Genomic DNA, 22,483 nt, shown 5'->3' with positions numbered 1-22,483 from the left:
TCTGTTAAAGAACAGCTGGTTTGAGTTTCTCCTCATGTCTCTCTCTTCCCTCCCTCTCTCCACAAATCCAGGGAGATGAAAAATTTGTTCAGAGGGGAACCAGTAAAATAAAAACGGTTTACGGTCCAAAGCCCCTACCCTTACCCTGCTCTAGCATTAAGGAGGAATGTAATAACGTCAGCATTTGGCCTGAGTTAGATTGACTTAAAACAAGGAAGTCCTTTCTGTGTTTGGGTGTCTTAACAGCCGGACGAAACTTAATTAAAAAACCCAAAAAATTGGGAGGAATTCTCTTCCTCGAGTTTCAGTTTGCATGAGAAATTATGATTTCTCACATAACTTCAAACAGGTGAGACTAACCTTCCCGGCAGTTGTTTCAACAAATTAAAACATGTAGCGTTCCTGAAAAGTAGAAATGACATCAAAGTGATATCAAATGGTCGATGTTATTCACACTAGATTTGAGTTGACTGAAACAAATTTCTAAATTAGTGTTGCGTGAATTTCAACGTTTTTAGCCTCCAGCCAGGTTATTGATTCATTTCCTGTTGTCCAAACTTCCAGCCACACCAAGTGTAAGTTCAAGGCAGCTAAACTACCCCGTCTCTCTTCTGCCCCACGTGAAATGTGTTGATCTGAATGCCAAGGCAGGACTCCCTCACATTTCAAGCTGCCTGATGGGGGCGGAGAGAGCAAAAGGCAAGGGGGAGGCACTAGAGCTCTCCTATAAATGGAAAACTAATAACAGATTTTCAGTCGGCTCTCCGCTGCGCTCCTCTGCCGGCCGGCTGGCTGACGAGCCCCGGGGCCGTGTTGGTGTGTGGCGCAGCAGCAATCAGAGGTCATAATTTCATTGGCGGTTAGCATCAGGTTCAATTTTTCTAGTAGGTTACATTTAGCAGAAAGTCTGGATTGTGTTACTGTGTACCGGTGGAATCAATGCAGAGCTGCAGAATCCCTCCACCTTTCCAAGAGGAGCCGGGTCGCCCCAAAGGGGAAGAGAGGCAGTGTGCACACATGTTTGGAGATCTATGCACACACACACACACACACACACACACACACACACACACACACACACACACACACACACACACACATATGCACACAAGCACAGACCATTAGCGCCAAGGCTCCGTATACTTGCTCGCTTTATATTACAAGGGAGTATTACTCAAAATACTCCACTTCTTAGAATACATTTTACCCTCCACTTTATATTTATTTGTGGCCTCGAAACTTAAAAAAAAAAAAAAAAAACTGTTGGGGAGTTTGGTGGATGTATGGTGGAAGTAATAAGGGAGGACAGTGGTGTAACAGTAGTGGGGCCAGACGATGTGGTGAGAAGGAGGCAGATGATGTGATGTGGCGACCCCTGACATGTTTAAACCTTTCCCAGTGTTAGCAGTCTTATATTCTGATTAAAAGCTGTAGTTTAATTGTAGTCATTATGGAAAAAAATAGTTGTTGGGCCAAAGAACATGTTCCTCAATGAATAAGTAGTTTTTTCGTGGAAAATGACCTGGTAAAGAGTGACTGAAGTGAAAATATTTTTTGTCTTTTGTGTCTTTCAGGAATGCGACCAGGTACATATCGACGATGTGTCGTCTGATGACAACGGTCAAGATCTAAGGTACAACCCTGATCAACGGTAGCATCTTCTCAGCTGCCATCAGTGGGAGGGAAACGTGTGCTTACAGATCCTTTCTTCTTGTTTTCTAGTACGTATAACTTCAGCGCTGACGGTTTCCATGCAGCAGCTACCAGTGCCAACCTATGTCTGGCCACAGGCGTGCGGGGAGGCGTGGACTGGATGAGAAAACTGGCCTTCCGCTACAGACGAGTAAAAGAAATCTACACCACCTACAAAAATAACGTTGGAGGTAATCCCCGACAACGCAGTGCCACCTCCATACGGCCCTGTCCAGTAGAAAATGAGCCGGCAGATAGACATGCCCTCGTTGTGTGGGCGTTTGTGCGGGCGCATGTTCGCCCGTGTGTTCTAACAACACACATGCCACACAACTTGGTCGGGGTACATTTTGAACATTTCAGTGGTATTCGGAGGGCCGGTCCAACCCAAACAATGTTACCCTGCGTTTCAGGTCTGCTGGGCCCAGCCAAAAGGGAAGCCTGGTTGCAATTGCGAGCAGAAATTGAAGCCTTGACGGACTCCTGGTTAACACTGGCACTGAAAGCACTAACATTAATCCACTCAAGGTAGGACTCCGATGAGCAAAATTGTACCCAGTCCCACACACCGCACATATATAAACTTGATCGCGGTGTAAATAACCTGACTCCTTACTCCTAAGCTATTAAAAAAACATGCAGCGCTCTGTTTTTGTCTGTTTGGACAGCCTTTATCTTCTCATTTTGAAAAATGCTCTTGTGGATTGATGTACCTTGAAAAAGGAGCTGTGATCCAATCCTTCACTGCAGGACGTGTTTTAAAGAAATGATGCATTGCAGTGTCTTTTCTTTCAGCACACCGTGTTTTCCTTTGTCCTCCCCAATAGAGATTTAGAATGATGTCACCTCTCTCTTCTCCTCCTCTGTCTCTCTGCTTCAGATCAAACTGTGTGAACATCCTGGTGACCACCACGCAGCTCATCCCTGCCCTGGCCAAGGTCCTGCTCTACGGCCTGGGAATCGTCTTTCCTATTGAGAATATTTATAGCGCAACCAAAATAGGTAAATGCTGGATTTCACCTGTCATGTGTGAAATATATATTGGGGAGTCCCCCCCCCCCCCCCCCCCTTTTATTTCACCTTTTATGCTCAGCGAAACCTGTATGGGTTTTATTTCACTATAGTGAATGTAAACCTTATAAACGTACACGCTACCTAAGTGACAGGACTGAGGCGTGGAAGGGGCGGGAGATCCAGTCACCGGAGAGGGTTGATGTTCTGCTGTGGAGGAATAGTCCTAATCAGCCTGGGATTATTTTCTTGGAGCAGGGCCTGTGCTGGGCCTCTCCAGGCCTCCGCTGCTCGATCTCTGCATATGAAACCACTTCTGCACATTTATGTCATTCCAGAGCAAGAGGACCCCTCCTCCTCTTCCCATCCACTCACTCTTCCTCCCACCCACCCCTTTTTTTTTTCACTGTTTCAAATGCAAAATAAACATAAAGCTTCACTCTTGCACCATTTTTCAGTGCAGAACCGCACAAAAGGGGATTGTATGCCTTCTTGTTCCTCTAACAAGAACCTGCAGCATGCAAGACTGTTCTCCAATCATTTTTTTTGTTGTTGTAAATTTGAGGTGTAAAAGGGCCATGCTAATACTTTTAAGATCGTCATTATCTGCTGGCCGATCTTATCAAATCTCCTTCCTGAACTCACTGTTTACACTCGGCCCTGTTTTGAAGGGGCTCTTGTCACCCGGAGCCTCTGAATCAACGTGAATCATTCCCGAAAGCTCAACGCTCCACTAATATCCTGCCTTCCATTCTTTCACAGGGAAGGAGAGCTGCTTTGAGAGAGTAATTCAAAGGTTCGGGAGGAAAGTTGTTTACATTGTTGTTGGAGACGGGGTGGAAGAGGAGCAAGGCTCAAAAAAGGTAAGAGACCTTGGAATAATAGATCCCACTTACAGTACACACAGTTGTATCATCTGGTGAAAACATTCATTGGAAATGCACAAAGCCAGGCGGAAAGATAATGTTTGAACTGCTGATTACTTTCCGTACGGTCACAAGTTCATGCTGAATGAACACAAAACATTACTTCCATACCGTCCAGGAGAAAGGAGTCGGCGTTCCAACACTCCCCCAAAACTGCCTTGCTTTGCTTTCATTCCTTGATCCTCTTATAAGGCATCCAAGTACAAGAGAGAGAGTCGGTGGTGTGTAATCAGTGCTCTTCCTCCGCCATCTCAGGTTTACCGAGCAGGGGAGGGGAGAGATGGCATAATTATATATTCCTGCTCGGTGCCCTGAGCAGTGTGAATGCTGCATGTGTAACGCTAGACAAGCCCTTTCAGGCATGTTGAAGGCACATCGTAAATAGAGCACACATAAAGGGGACTTAAATCATTGTTGATGAAATTAGAATATTTACTGCAGGGACCGGCCTGTTAGCACGAGATGGATCAAGACAGGCTGAGAGCCTTCCAGCAGAAGACGCCACCGTATCTCTTGAGAGGACGTCTGATTGGCCGTCTTTGAGTTACCTGTTGGCTCTTGCTCTGCTTCTTGTGTGCTCAGCGTTTCTGTCACGTTTGGATGTAAACGAAATGACTCCTGACGCACTCATTAGCAGATTAATCAGCGGCCCGGCAGCATACTTCCCTGACAGTCACGGAGAGCCGCACTGTCGAGCAAAGACACAGAGTTTCTCTTTGATGCGCTTCCAGCTCTTTTCACCTGTTTCTCAGTAAACAACGGGCCGAAGTGTGGATGAATGTCAAGTGATCAGACAGTGATGTTGGATAAGTAACAGCCTTTACTCTGGATAAAAGTGTAAAGCAATAGCTCTCTATTATGAAAAGCGAACACTCCCTGGGAATGTGGTCTTCGAGGGATGCAAATATTTTTACTTGAGCTTGAGTTGTTGGAGGGTGACATTGATGGAGGGATAAAGGTGTTTTCCTCCCCCATCTGAACGCCGCGAGTCCCACGACACGCCATGCAGTAAAAGGTTTCTGTGTCAACATCAGAGGGGACGTGGAATAACACAACAATTTCACCCGTCAGGAGGTGCATATCAGACGTGACACTGCATGGAACTACAAAAGCAAATGTCTGAAAGTCCTTTTGGCCCCTCGAAAAAGAAAAAAAAAAAAAGAAAACCCACAATCCCTGAAACAATTCTGTCTTCAGTTATTACCTTCGCCTGGGAGAGAAGGTAGAGATAACATCTCCAGCTTTTAAACTTAAAAGGAAAGACAATTTACAAAACAAAAAGCAAAGAGCTTTTTAAGGGTCAGTGCAGGCTCCCCTAAGCGGAACATACGCCTGGGAGAGGCCATACCTTTGATAAGGGGAGGGTAATGGGCTCCACACACCGAGGAGCTGAGGACTCTACCTGACAGGCTCCTTTCATTCTCTGCGACTCGGGTTTCTCCTCCATCCTATGCTTGGGAACAACAGCTCATTTGCACTGTCCTAAACACACTCTGGCAGGCAGGAGGTTCATTCAGAAGACACCGTGGGGAGTTAATTTCTGTTGAGGTTGAAGACAGCTTCTGGAGGAGTTTGGTGCTGCAGACCTGCACATTTGATGCGGCAGAGAAATTAGTTGGAGGTCCAGACATTTGGCTGCACAGGCGAATACGCCAGGGAGCAAGGGGAGAAGTTGAGGTGTGTTATTGATATGATTGCTTTTCCATGGCGAGTGAACCAGGCCCGGTTTATTCTTTGAATGAATTAAAGACATTTTAACGGTATGAAGGACACTCACCAAAATAAGGGGAAATTTAAAGGATAATTAAATACCAGATTGTGATGAAATGATATTTTAAGGACTTTGAAATAGTGTGAATCTCAACCTTCACCCTTTTGTGTGCTTTTTACGAGAACTAGAATTTGTTGAAAAGTATTAAGTTGACCAAAAAATATATTATTGTATTTTTGTAACAGATCAGTTGCTTCTCTTTATCTAAATTTCTTAAAGTCTGCTACCAAAGAGCTGGAGTCATAAATGGAGGCGGGTGACATTGTGGGATTTCATGCATTTTTTTGACCTGATGCAAGAGTCATGTCACACTTCAAACTGGAAAATATGAATTATTTTTGAAATACTATCTGCTAAGCAAAATATAAAATACAAACCGATTAATTCTAAGACTTGATTGATTCATGTGATTTTATAAAAAAAAACAAAAAAAAAACACAATGAGCAGCCAAAGCAGTGGCTGTAGTTTGCAGATCTGTAGAAGTTACTATTTATTCACTTTTCATCACAGTACTGCTCAAGATTTTCATTTAAATGTAGTCTGAATGCACTGAAAACACATCAACTTGCAATCGAATGAAGATCAACAAACCACTGTAAAACTTTGGTATAACCTTCAAGGGTTTCAGTTTTAAATAACTGAGAACACAACAGCTTGTCACATTTTTCGCAAAAATGGCAATTTACTTTGCTTTACATTAACGACGAACATGATTCCTCTGCTTGCAAAGTTGCTCCAGGCCACTGTTAGAATAAGCAGACAGAGGATAAGAAAGGTCATTTCATACGCAAAACGAGAACATTGTTTGAAATCTAAACTTAAAAGCTACTTTTTGTTGCTTCTGCAGCACAACATGCCCTTCTGGAGGATCTCCAGTCATTCGGACCTCATGGCTCTCCACCACGCTCTGGACTTGGAGTACTTGTAGCACTGCACCGCCGCCGCCGCCGTCGCCGCCTTGCCTCAGCACATCATGCAACCTTTCACCTTCGCCCTCCGGCCCCGTCCCACGCTTACCCGCAGAGCCGGCTGCTCAGAAAGAAATAAAGCCCCCCACCCCCTCCAACCCCCTGTGCTGCCTGGCGTCTGTCTTTCACTGCATCGGAAGAAAAAGAGAAGGATGGAGAAAAGAAGGCTGAGCACACGGTTAACGTGCTGACATACGGCCACACATCGTCTTAACCCTTAATTTTTTTTGCCTGCGAAAGAGAGAGAGAGAAAGAGAGAGGGAGGGAGAGAAAGAGAGCGAGGTGAATTTACTGCGCTGCAGCTGCTTGCCCCGGTTACTGTGAATTGGCGGCTTTCTGAAACCGTCAGAGTGTTTTACGGCCCCCTGCTTGTGTCGGGACTCTGTCGGGGTTCACACCTGTGAGGAGAGCGGAGCTACTGATGGCCTCCACTCACCTCGCCCGCCACACAACTCCGCTGCAGTAAACCGCAGGCCCGCGACTACTGGCGGTGACGTTTCTCCATCCCCTCTGGCACGTCCCCCTCCGCTCATCGCCTCCTTATCTGTTTACCTGCTCGTCTCACCCCCCCACCCCCCCCCCCCCCCCCCCTCCCCCTCCGACACGGGACAGACGGACAGAGCGGCCGCTCCGCCGCCGAGCGCCGACCTGGGAGTCCTGTGCTTCTTATTTATGAATGAGACTTTGTGAGTTGCTCCTCGCCACCGAGAAGGTACCTCCAACGACAAAAGACTCGTGCCTTTTACAAAGTACTATTGATTTCCACCACAGCGGGAGGACGACATTTATGGAAGAAACAAAAACAAAGGGGGTTTTCTAATAATTTAAGAAAATTACAAAAAACTTTATTTACAATGCTGAGACAATCGTGTACAGAGGAAATCTTTTTTTTGTTTTGTTTTTTTTTGTTTTTTCGTGTGTAAGTTTGTAATCACTGGACTATTCCTTCCTATATTCATTTAGGTACACGCTCTTGAAAGGTAGCAATGCTTTTTCATTAAAGTTTGAGGGGTGGGGGGGGGGGGGGGGGGGGGGTGGCATCCTGTCACACATTGGCTTGTGGGATGCCTGAAAGTGTTGATGTGTTGGAGTTACTTTGGATAAACAAATGTGTAGATAACGGGATTTTGTGATAATTTGTTTCGTCAAGACCAAAAGCATGGATGTCAAGTGTCAAGGACCTCCCTTTTTGATTCTGTGATGTTTCTCGTCCTTACAGGAAACTTCAGTCACACCTTTATATAGGATAACAGCTCTCCTCCATCCTTTTGAGACACATTTAAGAAGGGAAAGAGGTTGTTTCTTTTTTGTTTTGTTTTAATTTTTTCAGAAAGGTAGCTCACAACTTGTGTCCTTAAGGCATTTCACCAGCTTGCAGCCCTGACCCCATTATTTTAACCTAGTTCAGATAAAGGTTTTAGATATGGCAATGGGCAATTTCCTGCCTCCTGAGAGCCATTGGAAGACAAATTTAAATAAATCGGGACATTTAAAAAGAAAAAACGCTGGCTTGAACCGGTTTTATTATATTTTATACAAGCACTATACCAACACTTGTACAGCAAGCATAATTTTGTATGATGTAGTGTTTTTATTTTGACTTTGAAAATACATTCTGTGTCCCTCTTTGAAGTAGCTGAACTTACACGGAGTCCTTTTTTTTTTTTTTTTAGCGCTTCTACATCTGTGGATGGGGAAACCATAATTAGCATTGAGAAAAAGCCACTAACTTCGAGAGGTTTGTGAACATACAGGACATGTGCTATCGACTGTGAATTTCTTAAACAGAAACCAACTTGTTGCGTTTCTATCTTTTTCCCTCCTTTGCACATGATCACTGTTGGCCTTTACATTTCAATTCAAATCCCACCCCTCCTTCTCCCCTTCCCCCCCCCTCCGTCCTCTGGAAACAACTTTTCCCTCCCGTACCCCGGGGTATCTACATATTGCTGCTAGATCAAGGTAATGGTAGGTAAATAGAGGAAATGTTTTATAGATTCATACAGCACGCTTTTTTTATTATGTTGCAATCATAAATGCAAACTGGAAATACTTTACACTACATGGGCCTCATTGTGAAAAACGCAAAAGATTGTCGTGTCTGCAAAAATATGTGTACAGATGTTTTTGACATTATTATTTGATTGTGTTTAAATTAATAAAAACTGATTTGTGAACTGTTAAGCACTGCTTCTTCTTTTTTTTTTTTTTTTATGTAATTGTGTGCAAATATGGCCAGAATACCAGCACTGACCGTCTCCCCCTCCCGAGTGTCCAGAATGACACTGATGCCACTAATCCTACCAGGAAGCAAACAGAAACTGGAGCTGACACAAGTCTAGACCAAACAACAGTCGCATACCAACATGCTTGTCGTGTCCTTTAAATCCACACAATGGCTACTATCAAATACATTTTTTTTTTTTCTCCTTATAACGAGCGAGGCTTCGTCTGCATTGCACATATCTTTGGGACTGTTTTGGTACATTTCGCTTGACTTTATTCATACTTTTTTTGTGGTTCTGTCTCTCTTAATTGCATGTTTTACATAATTCCCGTGAGCGACAACAAAAATTTCTTGCCGACCTCAAAAATTTGATGCATACTTATTTTGAGGCTCCTGCGCTCAAGCCAACATCCAACCCCAATGTTTGGAATAGCTCTGGCCTTAATGGCATCCATAGAAGCCCCCCATGCACGATTTACGTTCATCAAACGACTCCAATTCACTGAGAGTGGAGTTGTTTTAAATAATACATGAAAGATATTTATGAGGCTGTTTTTATGAGGTGGTCAGAGGTAAGACAGTACAGCGTGTAACACAAGCCAGGATGGGGGGAAAAGTGTCCGACCTCCAAAACCACAGTGGAGAATTAAGCATGCATGGAATTTTATTTAAAGCCGCATGGCCCGTTTAATATCCAGATCAATTATGTTTTCAGATGGAGTGGGAGTGATGGTCGGGGTGAGGCCTGTGTGTCTGCCAGGCTCCACAAAGCAAAATCGGGGCGCTGCCGTCGGAATGCACAAGCACAATGACCCCTAATGTGCTTTTCCCACTCCTGAACAGCTGAAAGACTGAGTAGCGTCTGAGATCCCGGCTCGCTCTCTTTCTAGGAGCTCGCTCACAGAATGGACGTCTGTTCTCTTTGATAAGTTTTCCCGATGCTCCGAGTCCTGGCAGCGAGAGTCAGACACAACCAGACTAGACGTTTTGTGAGAGAAAAAGTGGGTGTTGATGCATGGCGGCCAGCCGCTCTGGCTGCTCCGACAGGATGGAGGAGAATAAAAACAAGAATCGGGTTGTGTCTTTTTGGCTTTTGTCAGTTTCCTGACTCTCAATCTTTTACCAGCACTTTTAATTCTCGATAAAAAATAATTTGTCAACTTTTGACACGGCTGATCTCGTGGCAGCGAATATGTTGTGGTTGCGTGTGCTTTAATCGGCCTTTACCATGTCGGTCTCCAGAGGTCTGATCTTCACTGAACTCCCACCAACCCCCTCATGGAAATAAAGGGGCCATTCCCTTACAGGTCCAGTGTTGGGCATTGCTCTCCGGGACGTATCGAGAGAGTGCCCGCCCTCCATAAAACTGTACTGCAATAATAAACAACGCCGTAGGTGATTTACGACCTTGCCCAGACAGTGATTTCATGCAGATTTCCATAGAGGGGGCCCTGTGACGGTGCATCACAATTGAACTAATATTGTATTACATGCATATCAAACTCCCCCCAAAAAACCTGATCCACATCCACATGAGCCACATCTCTTTTATGAGCAGGAAGCCTATTAATAGGCCGCTGTTCGCTTAGTGGCTAGTGTGTCTCAAGTTAGGGGAATTTGTCTCTGCAGCGAGCAAATGTCTGCAGATTGAGACAATAAGAAAGACGGGGAATGGGACCTATGAAATTAGACAACAACATAAAAAAGGGTTTCTGCTCAATCGCGCGATCAGAACCTCGTCATGTTGGGTATGTGTCGCTTGGCATCTCTTTCTTCTTTGTTTGGCTGATCCCATCTGTCTTGAACCCGCCGTCACTGATTGCAGCTCCTCCTCGAATGGATTTAAATGAGAAGAAGAGGCGGAGTGCCAGGTTTTTTGGTTAATGCCGGCAGAGGAGTGAGTGGCGGACCTGTTGTCATGCCGCAGCGGGTGATGGTGCTAAACTCGGCCCCTTTGTTTACTGTTTGTTTATTTCTCAGTTACCGGGACTTGACAGGCAGAGGGGGGGCAGGGACAGCTGGTGATCAGGAAGCTGTGAATGCCAGGGATCCCGGCCAGGAGTGTCAACCCCGGAGGGGCCGGGTGTCCATAATAACTATGGCGGTTTAATACAGACAGCAAGTGAATCAAGATTGTGAACTGTCGTTAATGAAGGGTGGTGGATGGATGATTTAGGGCCAAAAACTCTTGGTTATGACTGTCAGATGGCGCCGTCATGGAGTGGTTAGCACTCTTGCCTCACAGCAAGAACATCTCTGGTTCAACTCAACAGTTCGGGTCTTTCCGTCCCAAATATGCATGATCTTCCAGTGGATGTGTGGGTGTTTTTCAGGGACATCCTGAATTTGTCCCAAGATGCAACTATTTCCCACAAACAACTCGTCAAATATGTGTAATGTTCTGTTGAATGAAGGTAAAGCTTCAGTTCTGACTGTACAATGAGCACAGCTTTATTCTTTTCTACTTTGTTAAATACATCTTACCCCTTTTTTTTCCCTGCAGCCATGAGTAGGCGGTTCAGTTGTTAGAGCCAGTTGTTTCTCAATCAGAAGGTCCTTGAGCAAGACACTGAACCCCAAACTGCTCCCAATGGATGGACTCGGTGCCTTGCATGCCTTCCATCGGTGTGACGAACATAAAGAGCTTTGGGGGCTGTTAAATCAGTGGGGAAGCGCTATATATGTGAACTCTATTTCAACTGCATTGAGTTGAAGGAAAAGACCAATAATGCCTGATACCTGATGACGCTCACTTTTCTATTCCACTTCAACAGGACCTTGACAACAGTCTGATGAGCTCAGGGCTCATTGGTCTTCTGCACAGGTCCACTAGTTATAATGACCTGATACTGTATGTTGGATTATCAATAATGTCATGGTGGTCACAGAAGAATCAAGTCATTTTCATGTTATCGGTGTGAAAAAGTCAATGGGTTGAGAGACATACTGCTTCTGGTTTACACATTTGTTTGGTTTGTGTTCCACAAAATACTGAGGATTCAGACAGAAGAAAATGTTTTATTATTGTGTTTATTATTATTTATTGTGTGCAAATGAGAAGGTGGTGCAAAATGTCCCGGGCTTCAGCAGAGATTCTGCTGTTATTGTGATGAGAGGAATTTCCAGCTGGTTCATGAATACGTGCACTTTATTAGAGGTTATTTTTTTACGTTACATCTCAAACTTTGTGATTGATGCTTTTTTATTTTAATAATCAGATTTATTGCTGGATGTTTGATACCTTCTTCCACCAACACGTCCAACTTCACATTTCTGTGGCGCTCCGGCCGATCACTCCACGATGACCGCAAGCAAACCAACACTAAAGTGATGCAGCCTGAAGTCGATTTTACACGAGTAAAAAGGGTTTAAAACCTGAAAATCCTGAATTTAAATACCTGAATTTTGGGCATGATGTTAATTACAGTGTTATCTTTAATGAATCACCAAGAAAAGACACAAACACAAAGCATTATTTATGAACGTGCTGTTTAGCATGCTTTATGCAGGATTTGCATGAATCAGTAAATGTCATTTACTCTTAGCTTGCACTTATACTTTTGTCTGTGTTACATTCAGTACATTAAGTTGAGCAACTCATGCAACTTCTTGAAACTTTTTGAAAATGGCCACCAAGGTGGAAGCTTTTGAAAATGCTCTGACTCCGTCTCTGTGAAAAACAACCTTTCTGAAACACTTTGCATGTGCAGCACATCCATAGCCAGTAGTTCTTCTGCACATGTGCGAGGGGATAGACAGTCGAGTGTGATACACTATGAACAATGTTACCAGAGGAAGACACACAATCACACATGCATTAACACGCAGAGGCTTACGTTGCCTAAACAAACGTGCAGATCTTTACAAAGGCAGGTCACATGCACAAGGGAGAACATGCAAACACCTCAAAAGCTTGTCATCGAGCAAACACATCATTTTGGAGGCCGTAACTCTCTGGCGCACACCTCCGAGGGAAATAATTACAGCTCGCCGCAGCTTGGTACACACTGAAACCCATCCGCGGAGCAAACCCACCAACAAAAGCACACTTTCAACCTAACTTCTCACCGCAGCTCATAGCCGCCGCGAGGTTGTCACGTTTGAGTTGTTACGAGGGCGAGCAGCGTTACCAGGGCGCGGGGCTGGAACGATGCTGCCCGCCGGCTCCACCTGCACCTGTGGTCACACACACACACACACACACACACACACACACACACACACACACACACACACACACACCCTTGTATTTATGGGGCCCACCGCACTGGTCCACTTGAAGGTGAGAGGCAGAGATTTATATGGCGAGCTCAGGCCACCCCACAACTGCGAGTGGGTGTGCATGTGCGTGACTTCTTGACTACTTTCTTAGCCACCAGGTCCCTGGGGGTTTATTTTGCCGCCCCTCCAGACCTCCCTGCACGTTGCGAGTGTGTACAGTGTGATTACGTGTGAAGTGTTGTACTGTGGCGGTGTGCGTGCGTTTGCGAGGACCTCCCTCTCGGGTGTTAATTGGGCCAGCTCTCCGCAGTTAGGCCTCGGACCCGGGCCAAGCTCCCTCCGGTCTGGCGGGAGAAGGGGCCCCGCAGCCATTTTAATAAACTCTGTGTCATCCATTAATAACACAGCCCCGGGTCCCACCTCGGCTTGTTTCTGCTCGATAAGTCATGGGTGATGTTTCCGTTCTGCTCTTATATTTTCTTCTATAAAACTGAAATGAATGAAAGGTGAACTCTGTTTCTTTGGGCGGCTGTGAAAGTTCTCCCTCCTTCATTTCTTTTCTCCCTCCGTTCTAAAACTGTCCTGCTTCTGTTTTATGTCCTGAACGAGTATTCATCCAAAGCTTTTCAACCTCGCTCTGAGTTGTTCTTCTTGCATATTTAAAGGATTAGTTCAGCAATTTGGTGGACAATCGTCCAGCAAAACCTTGAAGCAGTGCTATTGTTAGCCAAACAAGAGGGAAACACTTTCTAAGAACTCTAAGCACATTTTCCAAAGTAAATAAGCTCTGTGGCCAAAATATTTAAATATATCTTTACAGCTGTGAGCCTCCATTGGAATGAGATGCTTGACCTTTAATGTTGAAAACCTTCCAAAGGGCCAGTGGAACCCAGGATGTTTGTGAAGCAAGCTTGTAACCAGAAGGTTGCTGGTTCAAATCCCACTGACAATGGGTCGCCAGGCATTCACCCATATGCTGTAGTTGCATCGGAACGGGAGCGCATGATCCACAGTGACGACCATGAAAGCTGCTGACACACACACACACACGTTTACACGACAATGTGTTGAGAGTGATGTTGATTTATACAGTAATGGCACAAACAATGTAGTTTTCATTTTGGACCATTAGTGGGTGCTGTTGTTTGTTTTTTTGAGAAATCGATTCGCATGTGCAGAAGAACCATTTACTACAGTCGGGATGCAAGGTTGCTCCAACTACAATAAGTGTGACCCATGAGGCTAAGAATTAAAAAGTATTTGAATGTAGTCCAGAGCATAAAACAGAAATAAATATTTTTACCTCTGTCATGATGAGATTTGACCTTCAATGATGAAAATCTCCCACAGAGTCCCACACGAAACACGTGAGGAATAATGTGATTTGGGTTTATGGGATTTCAGGCAACCAAACATCACAGAGAGACAGTATGTCTCAGAAAGAGCCTGACAATAGTTGTTTTATGCCACGTTTCTCTCACTTTCTATCTTCTCCTTGGCCTGGCTCAGTTCCTCTGGAGCTCAATCTGCCCCAGTAGGAATGTTAATGTCCCGTTCCAGTTGGCTGAAATGGTTTCTCTGCTCTGCCTCTGCCTGGGACATGGAGGGGACGGAGGGGGCAGGCACCGGGACGGGAGAAAATATTCATCTATATCCTGGGCGACTCCACTCTTCTGGGGGATTACAAAGGGTTTAACTTGCGGATGAAGGAGAGCAAAGTGGTAAGTGACATATCTGGTCTGGGAATATGGCAATCAGCAGCATGGAGTGCTGCCAAGTCCGCCGGCCTGGCCAGAAAATGCTAAAAAGGCTTCAGAGAGTGTAAACAAACGCAGCACTAGCGAGCAGTGCAGAGGGGAAAGGAGGGAAAAGGGGGGGGCGGAATGGAAGTCCAGGGGGACAGATCTGTTAACCATCAGTGGCTGCGTTTCATCCCGCCGCCCGTCTCCAAAACCTTCAAGGGAGGCTTTGTGTACCTGCTCTGCAGACAGGAGCTGGGAATTTGGGGAACAGGAAACCGAGTCCCCCCACCACCACCACCAACACACACACACACACACAACTCGCTCTCCTTCCCCATACCTCACCCGTTCCCCTTCCCCTGTGCCCCCGGCTGCCCTGCAACACACCCCACATTCACCACATGGGATGCCCTTTCTCCTTCGTCAACCCTCAGTAACTCCCTTCCCCGATCTCCCCTGAATGACCATGACAACACCCCTCTGATCTACATGTTCTCTTTTCTACTTTAAGTGTTTTTCTCTTCACAGTGATTAAAGCTGTCTCGATCATACAACTCACCTGAGTAAACTCACAAGCTGCATAAAAGTTTATCTGAATGCTGAACTTCCTGTATTTCGTCAGTAAAAGATCTTTTCAAAGACTGCTGTTTTTCCAACTGGTAAAATTCAGATATGCCTTTATATGAAGCAGTGCAAATGATGGACCTGTTATACTTTTTTTGCAATTGTAATTTATTCTCTATTCATAAACAGTATTAAGATTTGTTTTCAAATAAAAATGTCAAACATGTTTCGAGTGTTTGGGCGCGAGGAAAACTGGCTACTGAACTAGAACATTTTGAAAATGGTCCAAGGAAATGGGGGGAAAAAAACACAACTTTTCTGAAATGCTGCTGCACTTTGGCATCACAAAAGTAGGAAATACTTCTTCTGTACATACACCCGTACATGAAGAATAACGACAATGGGGGCGCCTTCGCCATTGTTTATGTGTATAGCCTATTCTCTGTACGCGTGTGTGATTTCACTACAAAAACAAACACCCATTAGTGGCCATACATGCTAACTACAGAATTTTCAGCATTTCTTTGGTTTTGGTGTTAACAGATATTGTTTTGTATAATATGTAAACCAAAATCTTTTCTGACACAAAAACACAAAAATAATGCATTTTCACTTGAAATGTCTTGTAAATGGAACCTTATTTCTAAAATATGAGTTTTAATGTAAGGTTAGTTTTTCGTGATTTTGATCCAGCCGGAGCAATATGCACTTATGTGACCCTTCACCAACTAGTGGTACAACATGGAATTGCAATAAGAGGCAAATAAGGAATTTCTGCAATAAAATATGATAATGCTTTTAAAATTGCATTTTGATTGTTTGATTATCTTATGAAAGATAAATTGTCATGCTTTACCCTTTTACTGTGAACTTATAAAGCAGTACACTGAGGTGTTTAAGAGTACTTTGAGAGTAAATAATTTACTTCAGAATAAATTTGAGACTGAACTCAACATATTTGTATGGCATTCTCATATACAATCAAAGAAATCTGGTTGTTAAAAGGTCCAAAATCACACACATTTGATGGTTTTTTGATGTAATTGAGATTTCTGTCAAACGTTTCCTGCATACTATAGAGTTCTTCTGTATTACACTACAATGTGCTTTTCATAGCCAATTTCATTTATTTATTAATTTATTTGGATGGGACACTGCATATTGATAAACAATCTCATGAAATTACATCAGGTTGCTGTAAATGATCCAGATTCAGCACAAAGCCAATTTCCATCTGTTGTCCCACACATAAAACCATAGAAGTTTACGAACATATAAAAACAATATTATAAAACAAGGAAAAACATGATAGAATTATTCTTCCTAACAACCTACCGTAAAATGCTATTTTTTAGGTAAAGTGCTTACTCGGCAGAATCTGACATAGGTACTGTACCCGTTTTTTGTTTTTTTTTGCTTTTAAATGCCTGATTTTCTGTGTAGGAAGCTTGGTTGTTAATCAGCCATGTCTTGTACTGTCTCTCAAAACCAACAAAGGTGGAGCTTCCTATGATAGCTGGGGGTTAAGTCCAGTTCAAGTTTGTGCAATCTTTAATACACAAGGCAGTTTGTGCAAAAAAGGACTGTGGCTTTTTGTCAAACACCTTGAAGACTTGACGGCTTTTTCCAGCTGCTGTGATGCTTTGAATGGATGCAGCAGCAAACTGTAGTTACAATAGATGGTTCCTTCACAGCCTTCATACAATACACATACCCAATAAGCTTGGATTGGAATTAAAAATATGAGGTTTGCTTTTTCACACAAGACCTTTGTCATATGTCCCATGTAAAACGTTTGAAATGAAAACATCAAAAATCCGAGGTGAAAGTTGAAAGACAGGATGCTTTCAGACGGCAATCTTGAGCCATCTGTTTCCATTGTTTCCAATAATGTTGATATAAAGTTTGTTAAATTGTGGTTTTGAAGTTTGTCACGTTGTTTAAATTGGGGTTTTTTTGTTTTGTTATTTCTTTCCACATGTACAGAAAATGCAATCAGGTTTATTTTAGGTGAATAACGAAATGGCGTTGCTGGGATGTTTTGTGGTGGTTTATTGGTTGATCTTGGATTTTCCTCAGCTGGGAGATAGAGTTCACCTGTGAGCTGATCAGAGCTCTGCCTGATTGGCCAGCCAATCAGAAGCACAGGGAATGAAAGGACTGAGAAACTGTTTGACAAGGTTTTTCCTTTTTGTCTCTGCAAAGGCTGTGAGAAGAGTCCACTTGTCGATTTGTACCATCAGTACTGCTGTTGAATGAAGTAGCTTTTCTCACTTTACTGCTGCAGAATCTAGGACCTTATTTCAGTCTCTTCCACTTGCACTGCTCTGAAACCATAGCTGCCATAGCCTCTGATGAGCAAAGCTGTCCAAGCTCAGTAATCAATTAAATGCATGAAATGCATACAGCAGGGGGTTTACACTCTTAAAAAGAACTAGAATCCGTGTGATGAGCCTACATAAATGTGCATGAGTATAATACACAGATGAGCTAAATGAACAGCTCGCTGAAACATCAGTGTAAAATAAGTGGCTTGAAAGGGTGCATGAGGACTTTCCCAGTGGGATTAATGAAGTGTTTTCTACTTCCCACAACAGTGGTGTGGGTTTTGCTACCTCCAGTCGGATGTCCACCTGATGGAGCAGGACGGCTGTCTGTCCATTCATTCAAGTGATGAGGAGGAGGAATACCTGGCACTGAGTTGACACACATCATAAAGGCTTCATTGTGAATGCTGACTTGTCTCCCAGTATGCTAAATTAAAAAATGGATGTAACCTAATCCGGGATGGTAGCGTCGATAAGATCTGGAGTCGGCCCGTGTCCCTGCAGGCCCTGCTCCTCCTCCCTGCACCGCAAGGGAAGGCGGCGCGGTGACAAGAGGTGTTCAGGAAGCAGCGAACACCCCGCAGATCAGCGGATTATGTTTTTTTGGCGAATAAATTCATTCCTGAAACTTAAATTACATTCACCTTTCAAAAAAATGTCTGCTCTCATAGCCCGAGGCCATGTTTGTCTGAGACTGGGAGGGGGGGGGTGCAAGGTGTTAGCTGGCAGCAGTTCCAGGCGGCGAGATGTTTATGTGTATGAGTCTGTGTGTGTGTTTGCACGTGTATGTGCATCTGCAAAAATGTTTCCCAGCATTGCACACATGACAGCATTTTGTATGTGATTAAAAAGTATTTGAGTCGCTGTAAATAGCTGAATAGCTGTCAGCATGTGTGTTTCCAGTGTATTATCGCTGAACTTATTACTGCACATGTGTGTGTGTTGATGTGCGTGTATGTGTGCAAAGGAAGAGAGTCGCAACGCAGCGCCATGACAACAGTGGAGCTGTCTGATCCTCTCTCTCTAATTGTCTGTGACCTCGTAACTGGAGACGCACTCTCGAGGCAGGAGGAGGGCCTTTCACACGGCAATCACTTTTGGATTTGTCCTCTGTGCAACTCCTGAATACCACCGCCTAAAAGAGCTGTGTGTGTGTGTGTGTCCTGAAACATACATGCAGGTGTGACTGCTTCTTTAAATCCCACTTTACTGACCCTGCACTTTGTTGATTGGTAATAAAGGACAGCCAGTGTGAGGTGGCTGCAGGTACATGTGGATTCGAATGAACTGTGAAAAAAAGGATCGTACTCTTAATACAGTATATAAATAAGAAGGAAAATAGATCTTAATAATTCATGTATTGCTTAACTAAAGGCTTGCAACAAGCAGTGATGCAATAAATAATCCCATCCACTGTATGCATTGTTGTTTTGAAGAGATTTTCTTAATACTACTTTCATGATATCATAACTTCTTACATTATTGTCAATATGCTATGCTATTATGATAATGGATCAATTATCTTATTACGCTATTGACAAGTTATTATATTAAACTGTGTAATAAACTATTACTACTACTACTACTAAAAAAAAAAGTTTAACTTCAGCCTTCTGTCTTCTTCAATTTGTTTGTTTTTTTATTTTTATTGTTGCATTTTTTGTTGTTGTTGAATTGTGTATTTGGTTGAGCGAATAAACTATTACTACTGTTACTATTATCATCTTCATTATTTTGAAAAAGGCCAAAATTATTACTGTTGTCATTTTCCATGATTTCATATTTGATTGTCACAAATCTAAAAACTAACTAACTAAATTTCAGAGACAGTTAGGAACAAAATACAATGAAGTGAAATAAAATGATAAATACAGGTGAAACGTAAATATATTTTAAGACGATGGGTCTCCAGTCCATCATATGACTAAAACAGAGGGACAAACCATCACACAACATGACAATCTATGAGGCATTTGAAATCCCACCAAGGCCCTGTTTACGTGACGTTTTCAGTGAAAACGCATTGTTTTTTTTGCATTTTTGCGTCAGTTTCCACGGAAACAAGAGAAACAATGAAAAGGATGGCGTTATAATACCAGGCCATGAGTTGGTGCTGGTTCTTGTTACTGTCCATCTTACTGTGGGTAAGAAATCAGAGTACTTATAAGAAAACCAACACGTGTGCACGGAAAACATGCAAACTCTGCACAGAGAGGCGCCTGCGAAACACCGACTGGAAACCGAGGTGTCTGATATTTGGATGGAAGTAAATCCTTTCAAGCTTTAGTGAAGGTGTAGCTCATTGATCCTGTACATGTGCTCTCCTGTCCGTCCTTCCCTGCATCCGCCTACTCTGACGTCTCTGTTGTGCTCCACCATAAAGGGGCCTCGGTAATGGCCCCTGTCACACACAAAGGTATTAAGGCCTAAAGCCTTAATACTCTCTCTCCGACGCCACTGGCAGCTGGACCGGGGGAATAATTTGATTTGGTATTTTATGCTGGAAAAGAGCCTTTCTTCCCAAGCCACATTTGCGCTTGGCTTCTCCTCCGCCCCGCAGCCCCCTGAAAGACTTTACATGACATTAACACATTTCAGAGAGCATTACGGCTTGAAAAGAGATTTGTCTAGACAAAGACATGGTTTATTTGTAGTTAAAGCTTCATTTCCTGCCCGGTCCTTCTCCTGCACTCGTTTCCCTGCACCTTTACTCCCTCCTCCTTCTCCTCCTCCTCCTCTTCCTCCTCCGCCTCCTCCGTCCTCTGACTCCTGCCGGGGCACACAATGGTTGGCGCCCTGACAGGTAAGAGGATTTCAATTAGTTTACCTCGGAGTGGGCCCGGCAAAACGTGATTAATGAAAGCAATTAGTCTCTGTCATGTCTTCAGCACACTCCTGCTAAATCACCGGGCTGCTCCTCACTGACGCTAAGAGCAAATTACATCACCCGGATCCTCTCTGGCTCTCTCCCTCCTTCTCCCTCTGCCTCTTTATGAGCTCCCCATGTCTCAATGAAGAGAGGGAGGGGGAAAAAAAGAGAGGAATGAAACCCAGCTGATACCCATGTGCGAGTTTGTTCTTTTTTACGACTAAAGCCCATAAACATCTTCAGTTTCTAAAGACTTGCAATAAAAAGAAGAATTACACTCTGCTTCTTTTAATAAAAAACCGCTGAATGCTGCTGCTAGAAAACTGTAAAACAGTCCTAACCTATCATCTGAAGAGAGAAAATGTGTGAAGATGGGTTTCCAAAGTGTGCATTCGTTATGTTTTTCTGTCAGCAACTTTCAACCTGAGGAAAAAAAAAAGAGAGAGCGAGAGAGAGAGATCAAATCAAATAAAAGGGAACTCAGTGAGCCATAGATAATGTTTTGCTAGCTGCAGGGCTGAGTGGAGCGGAGCCAACAGTAATCACCGCTCACTAGGAGGGGAAACAGCCCCACCTGCTCCGAGAACCAGTGCATGCACGTATCCTCCTCTCATATTTTTGTTTTTTAATATTTATACCACAAAGTCATCTTGTCTTTCTCCATCAGTGTTGTTTGTGGTGTAAAGCTCACTCACTCCTGCTGAAGATGTGGTAGAAATCTCACCTGGAACCTCTGGAACCTCCAAGTGCGGCAGAAAAAAACTCAAAGTTGAGTGGACTTCTTGGTTTCCGTGAATGTAAGAAGGCACACAGAAGGTTTTTAACTTAAGAAATGCACAATGTCTTTGTTGAGACTTCAAAACTGACTTTTAATATTAAAAGTATGGCAGGACGGTGGAATGGCGGTTCGCTCTTTCCTCACATTGACACATTCCAAGTTCGATTCCAGGCTCGGAGGCCTTTCTGAGTGGACTTCGCATGTTCTTCCTGTGTATGAATACAATTTACTAACCATTTCCAGCATATTTAAACCTAAGATACAAACAAAAAAAAACTGAGACAAGACAAGGGGCACAGGATGGAAAGTTCTTGGTTTAACTAAATAGTCCATAGATCCAATATCCATACACAGACAGACGACCAAGTTGGAGTACTATTCCAATCCCAGGAGAATATGGACTGGGAGTCATGGCACTCTGGAGGCCGCCATTGCTTTTATTGCCCATCCATATGCACAGTTGCTGCATTTTCGAAAAGTTGCACTTTGCAAAAATTGGACCATTTTCCAAACATTCCACCTGGGGAGTCCTTTTCAACATCTTGCATTTTTCAATAAATGTAAACGAACACCCAAAACGCACCAAACGATTTCTGTTGGATAAAACCATGAACACATGGGGAGCACATGCAAATTAAGTACATTCATTATTTGGGTTTTTATTTTTTTCTTCTCTTGCTTCTCGTCAGAGTCCGTTGTGCAGAAACAATCAGAAACGATTTGTGTTTGTTCTTCTGCGCCTCGATTGTTTGATTAGCATCTCATAATCCCCCTTTGTGGGCAGTTCTGTAATGTTTGGCGCCGCCACGCAGTTCCAAGGGTTTATTTTACTGTCGTCACCAGCACATTTCTTTTGGCCCGTCACTGAAACACATTTCTTAATAAACTCCATAAAATTATTTCATCTGGCTAAAGGTTAATCTTCCTAAATCCTACGCTGGCTTGTCTGCGGCCTTTGGAAAGGTGTGCTCGGGATGATGGGGCTTGCATATTTTGATGTGATCCTATTTCTTCATTTCCTGCACCGACTGGGAGCGGTGGGGGGGGTGGGGGGTGGGTGGGGGGGGCTTTTTCGGGCTCCAGACGCTCTTCTTTTCTCTCTGTCTTCCGCTGCTGCCCTTTCTCTTCCTCTCTCTCTCTCTCTCTACGCTCTGTCTGTCAGATAGAGGATGCCACTCTGACAGGCCCGCTCTCTCTGGAAACGGGATGATTGGAGGTCTTTGGCATCCGCCTCGGCCCGTCTCCTCTCCTCGTCCTGCACACAGAGTCCATCTTGTAACAGAGTGGGATTCACATTCCTGAGCCTGTCTATATGCGTACCGGTGGCGGCAATTTGTTGCGGAAGGGATGGCGAGGGATTGAGTCCTTTTTCAGTCAACATATCCT

At 43.8% G+C, this 22,483-nt stretch overlaps 1 protein-coding gene across 7 annotated transcripts in view; it reads left to right on the top strand.

The window, feature by feature from the left end:
* Nucleotides 1-8,553, top strand: part of eya1 (EYA transcriptional coactivator and phosphatase 1) — a 66,881-nt gene extending 58,328 nt beyond the window's left edge. For all 7 annotated transcript variants that reach the window (XM_080514979.1, XM_080514984.1, XM_080514983.1 and 4 more), the window contains 6 exons: nucleotides 1,575-1,633; nucleotides 1,723-1,883; nucleotides 2,106-2,220; nucleotides 2,573-2,694; nucleotides 3,466-3,566; nucleotides 6,249-8,553. In XM_080514979.1, the coding sequence (XP_080371105.1) occupies nucleotides 1,575-1,633; nucleotides 1,723-1,883; nucleotides 2,106-2,220; nucleotides 2,573-2,694; nucleotides 3,466-3,566; nucleotides 6,249-6,329 (639 nt within the window). In that variant the 3' untranslated portion in view covers nucleotides 6,330-8,553. The remainder of the gene's footprint in view (nucleotides 1-1,574; nucleotides 1,634-1,722; nucleotides 1,884-2,105; nucleotides 2,221-2,572; nucleotides 2,695-3,465; nucleotides 3,567-6,248) is intronic.
* The last annotated feature ends 13,930 nt before the right edge of the window (nucleotides 8,554-22,483 follow it).

Source organism: Blennius ocellaris (assembly GCF_963422515.1).
Source record: "Blennius ocellaris genome assembly, chromosome: 19".
In the NCBI taxonomy this organism is placed as follows: domain Eukaryota; kingdom Metazoa; phylum Chordata; class Actinopteri; order Blenniiformes; family Blenniidae; genus Blennius; species Blennius ocellaris.
This window is presented reverse-complemented; position numbering and strand designations above follow the sequence as displayed.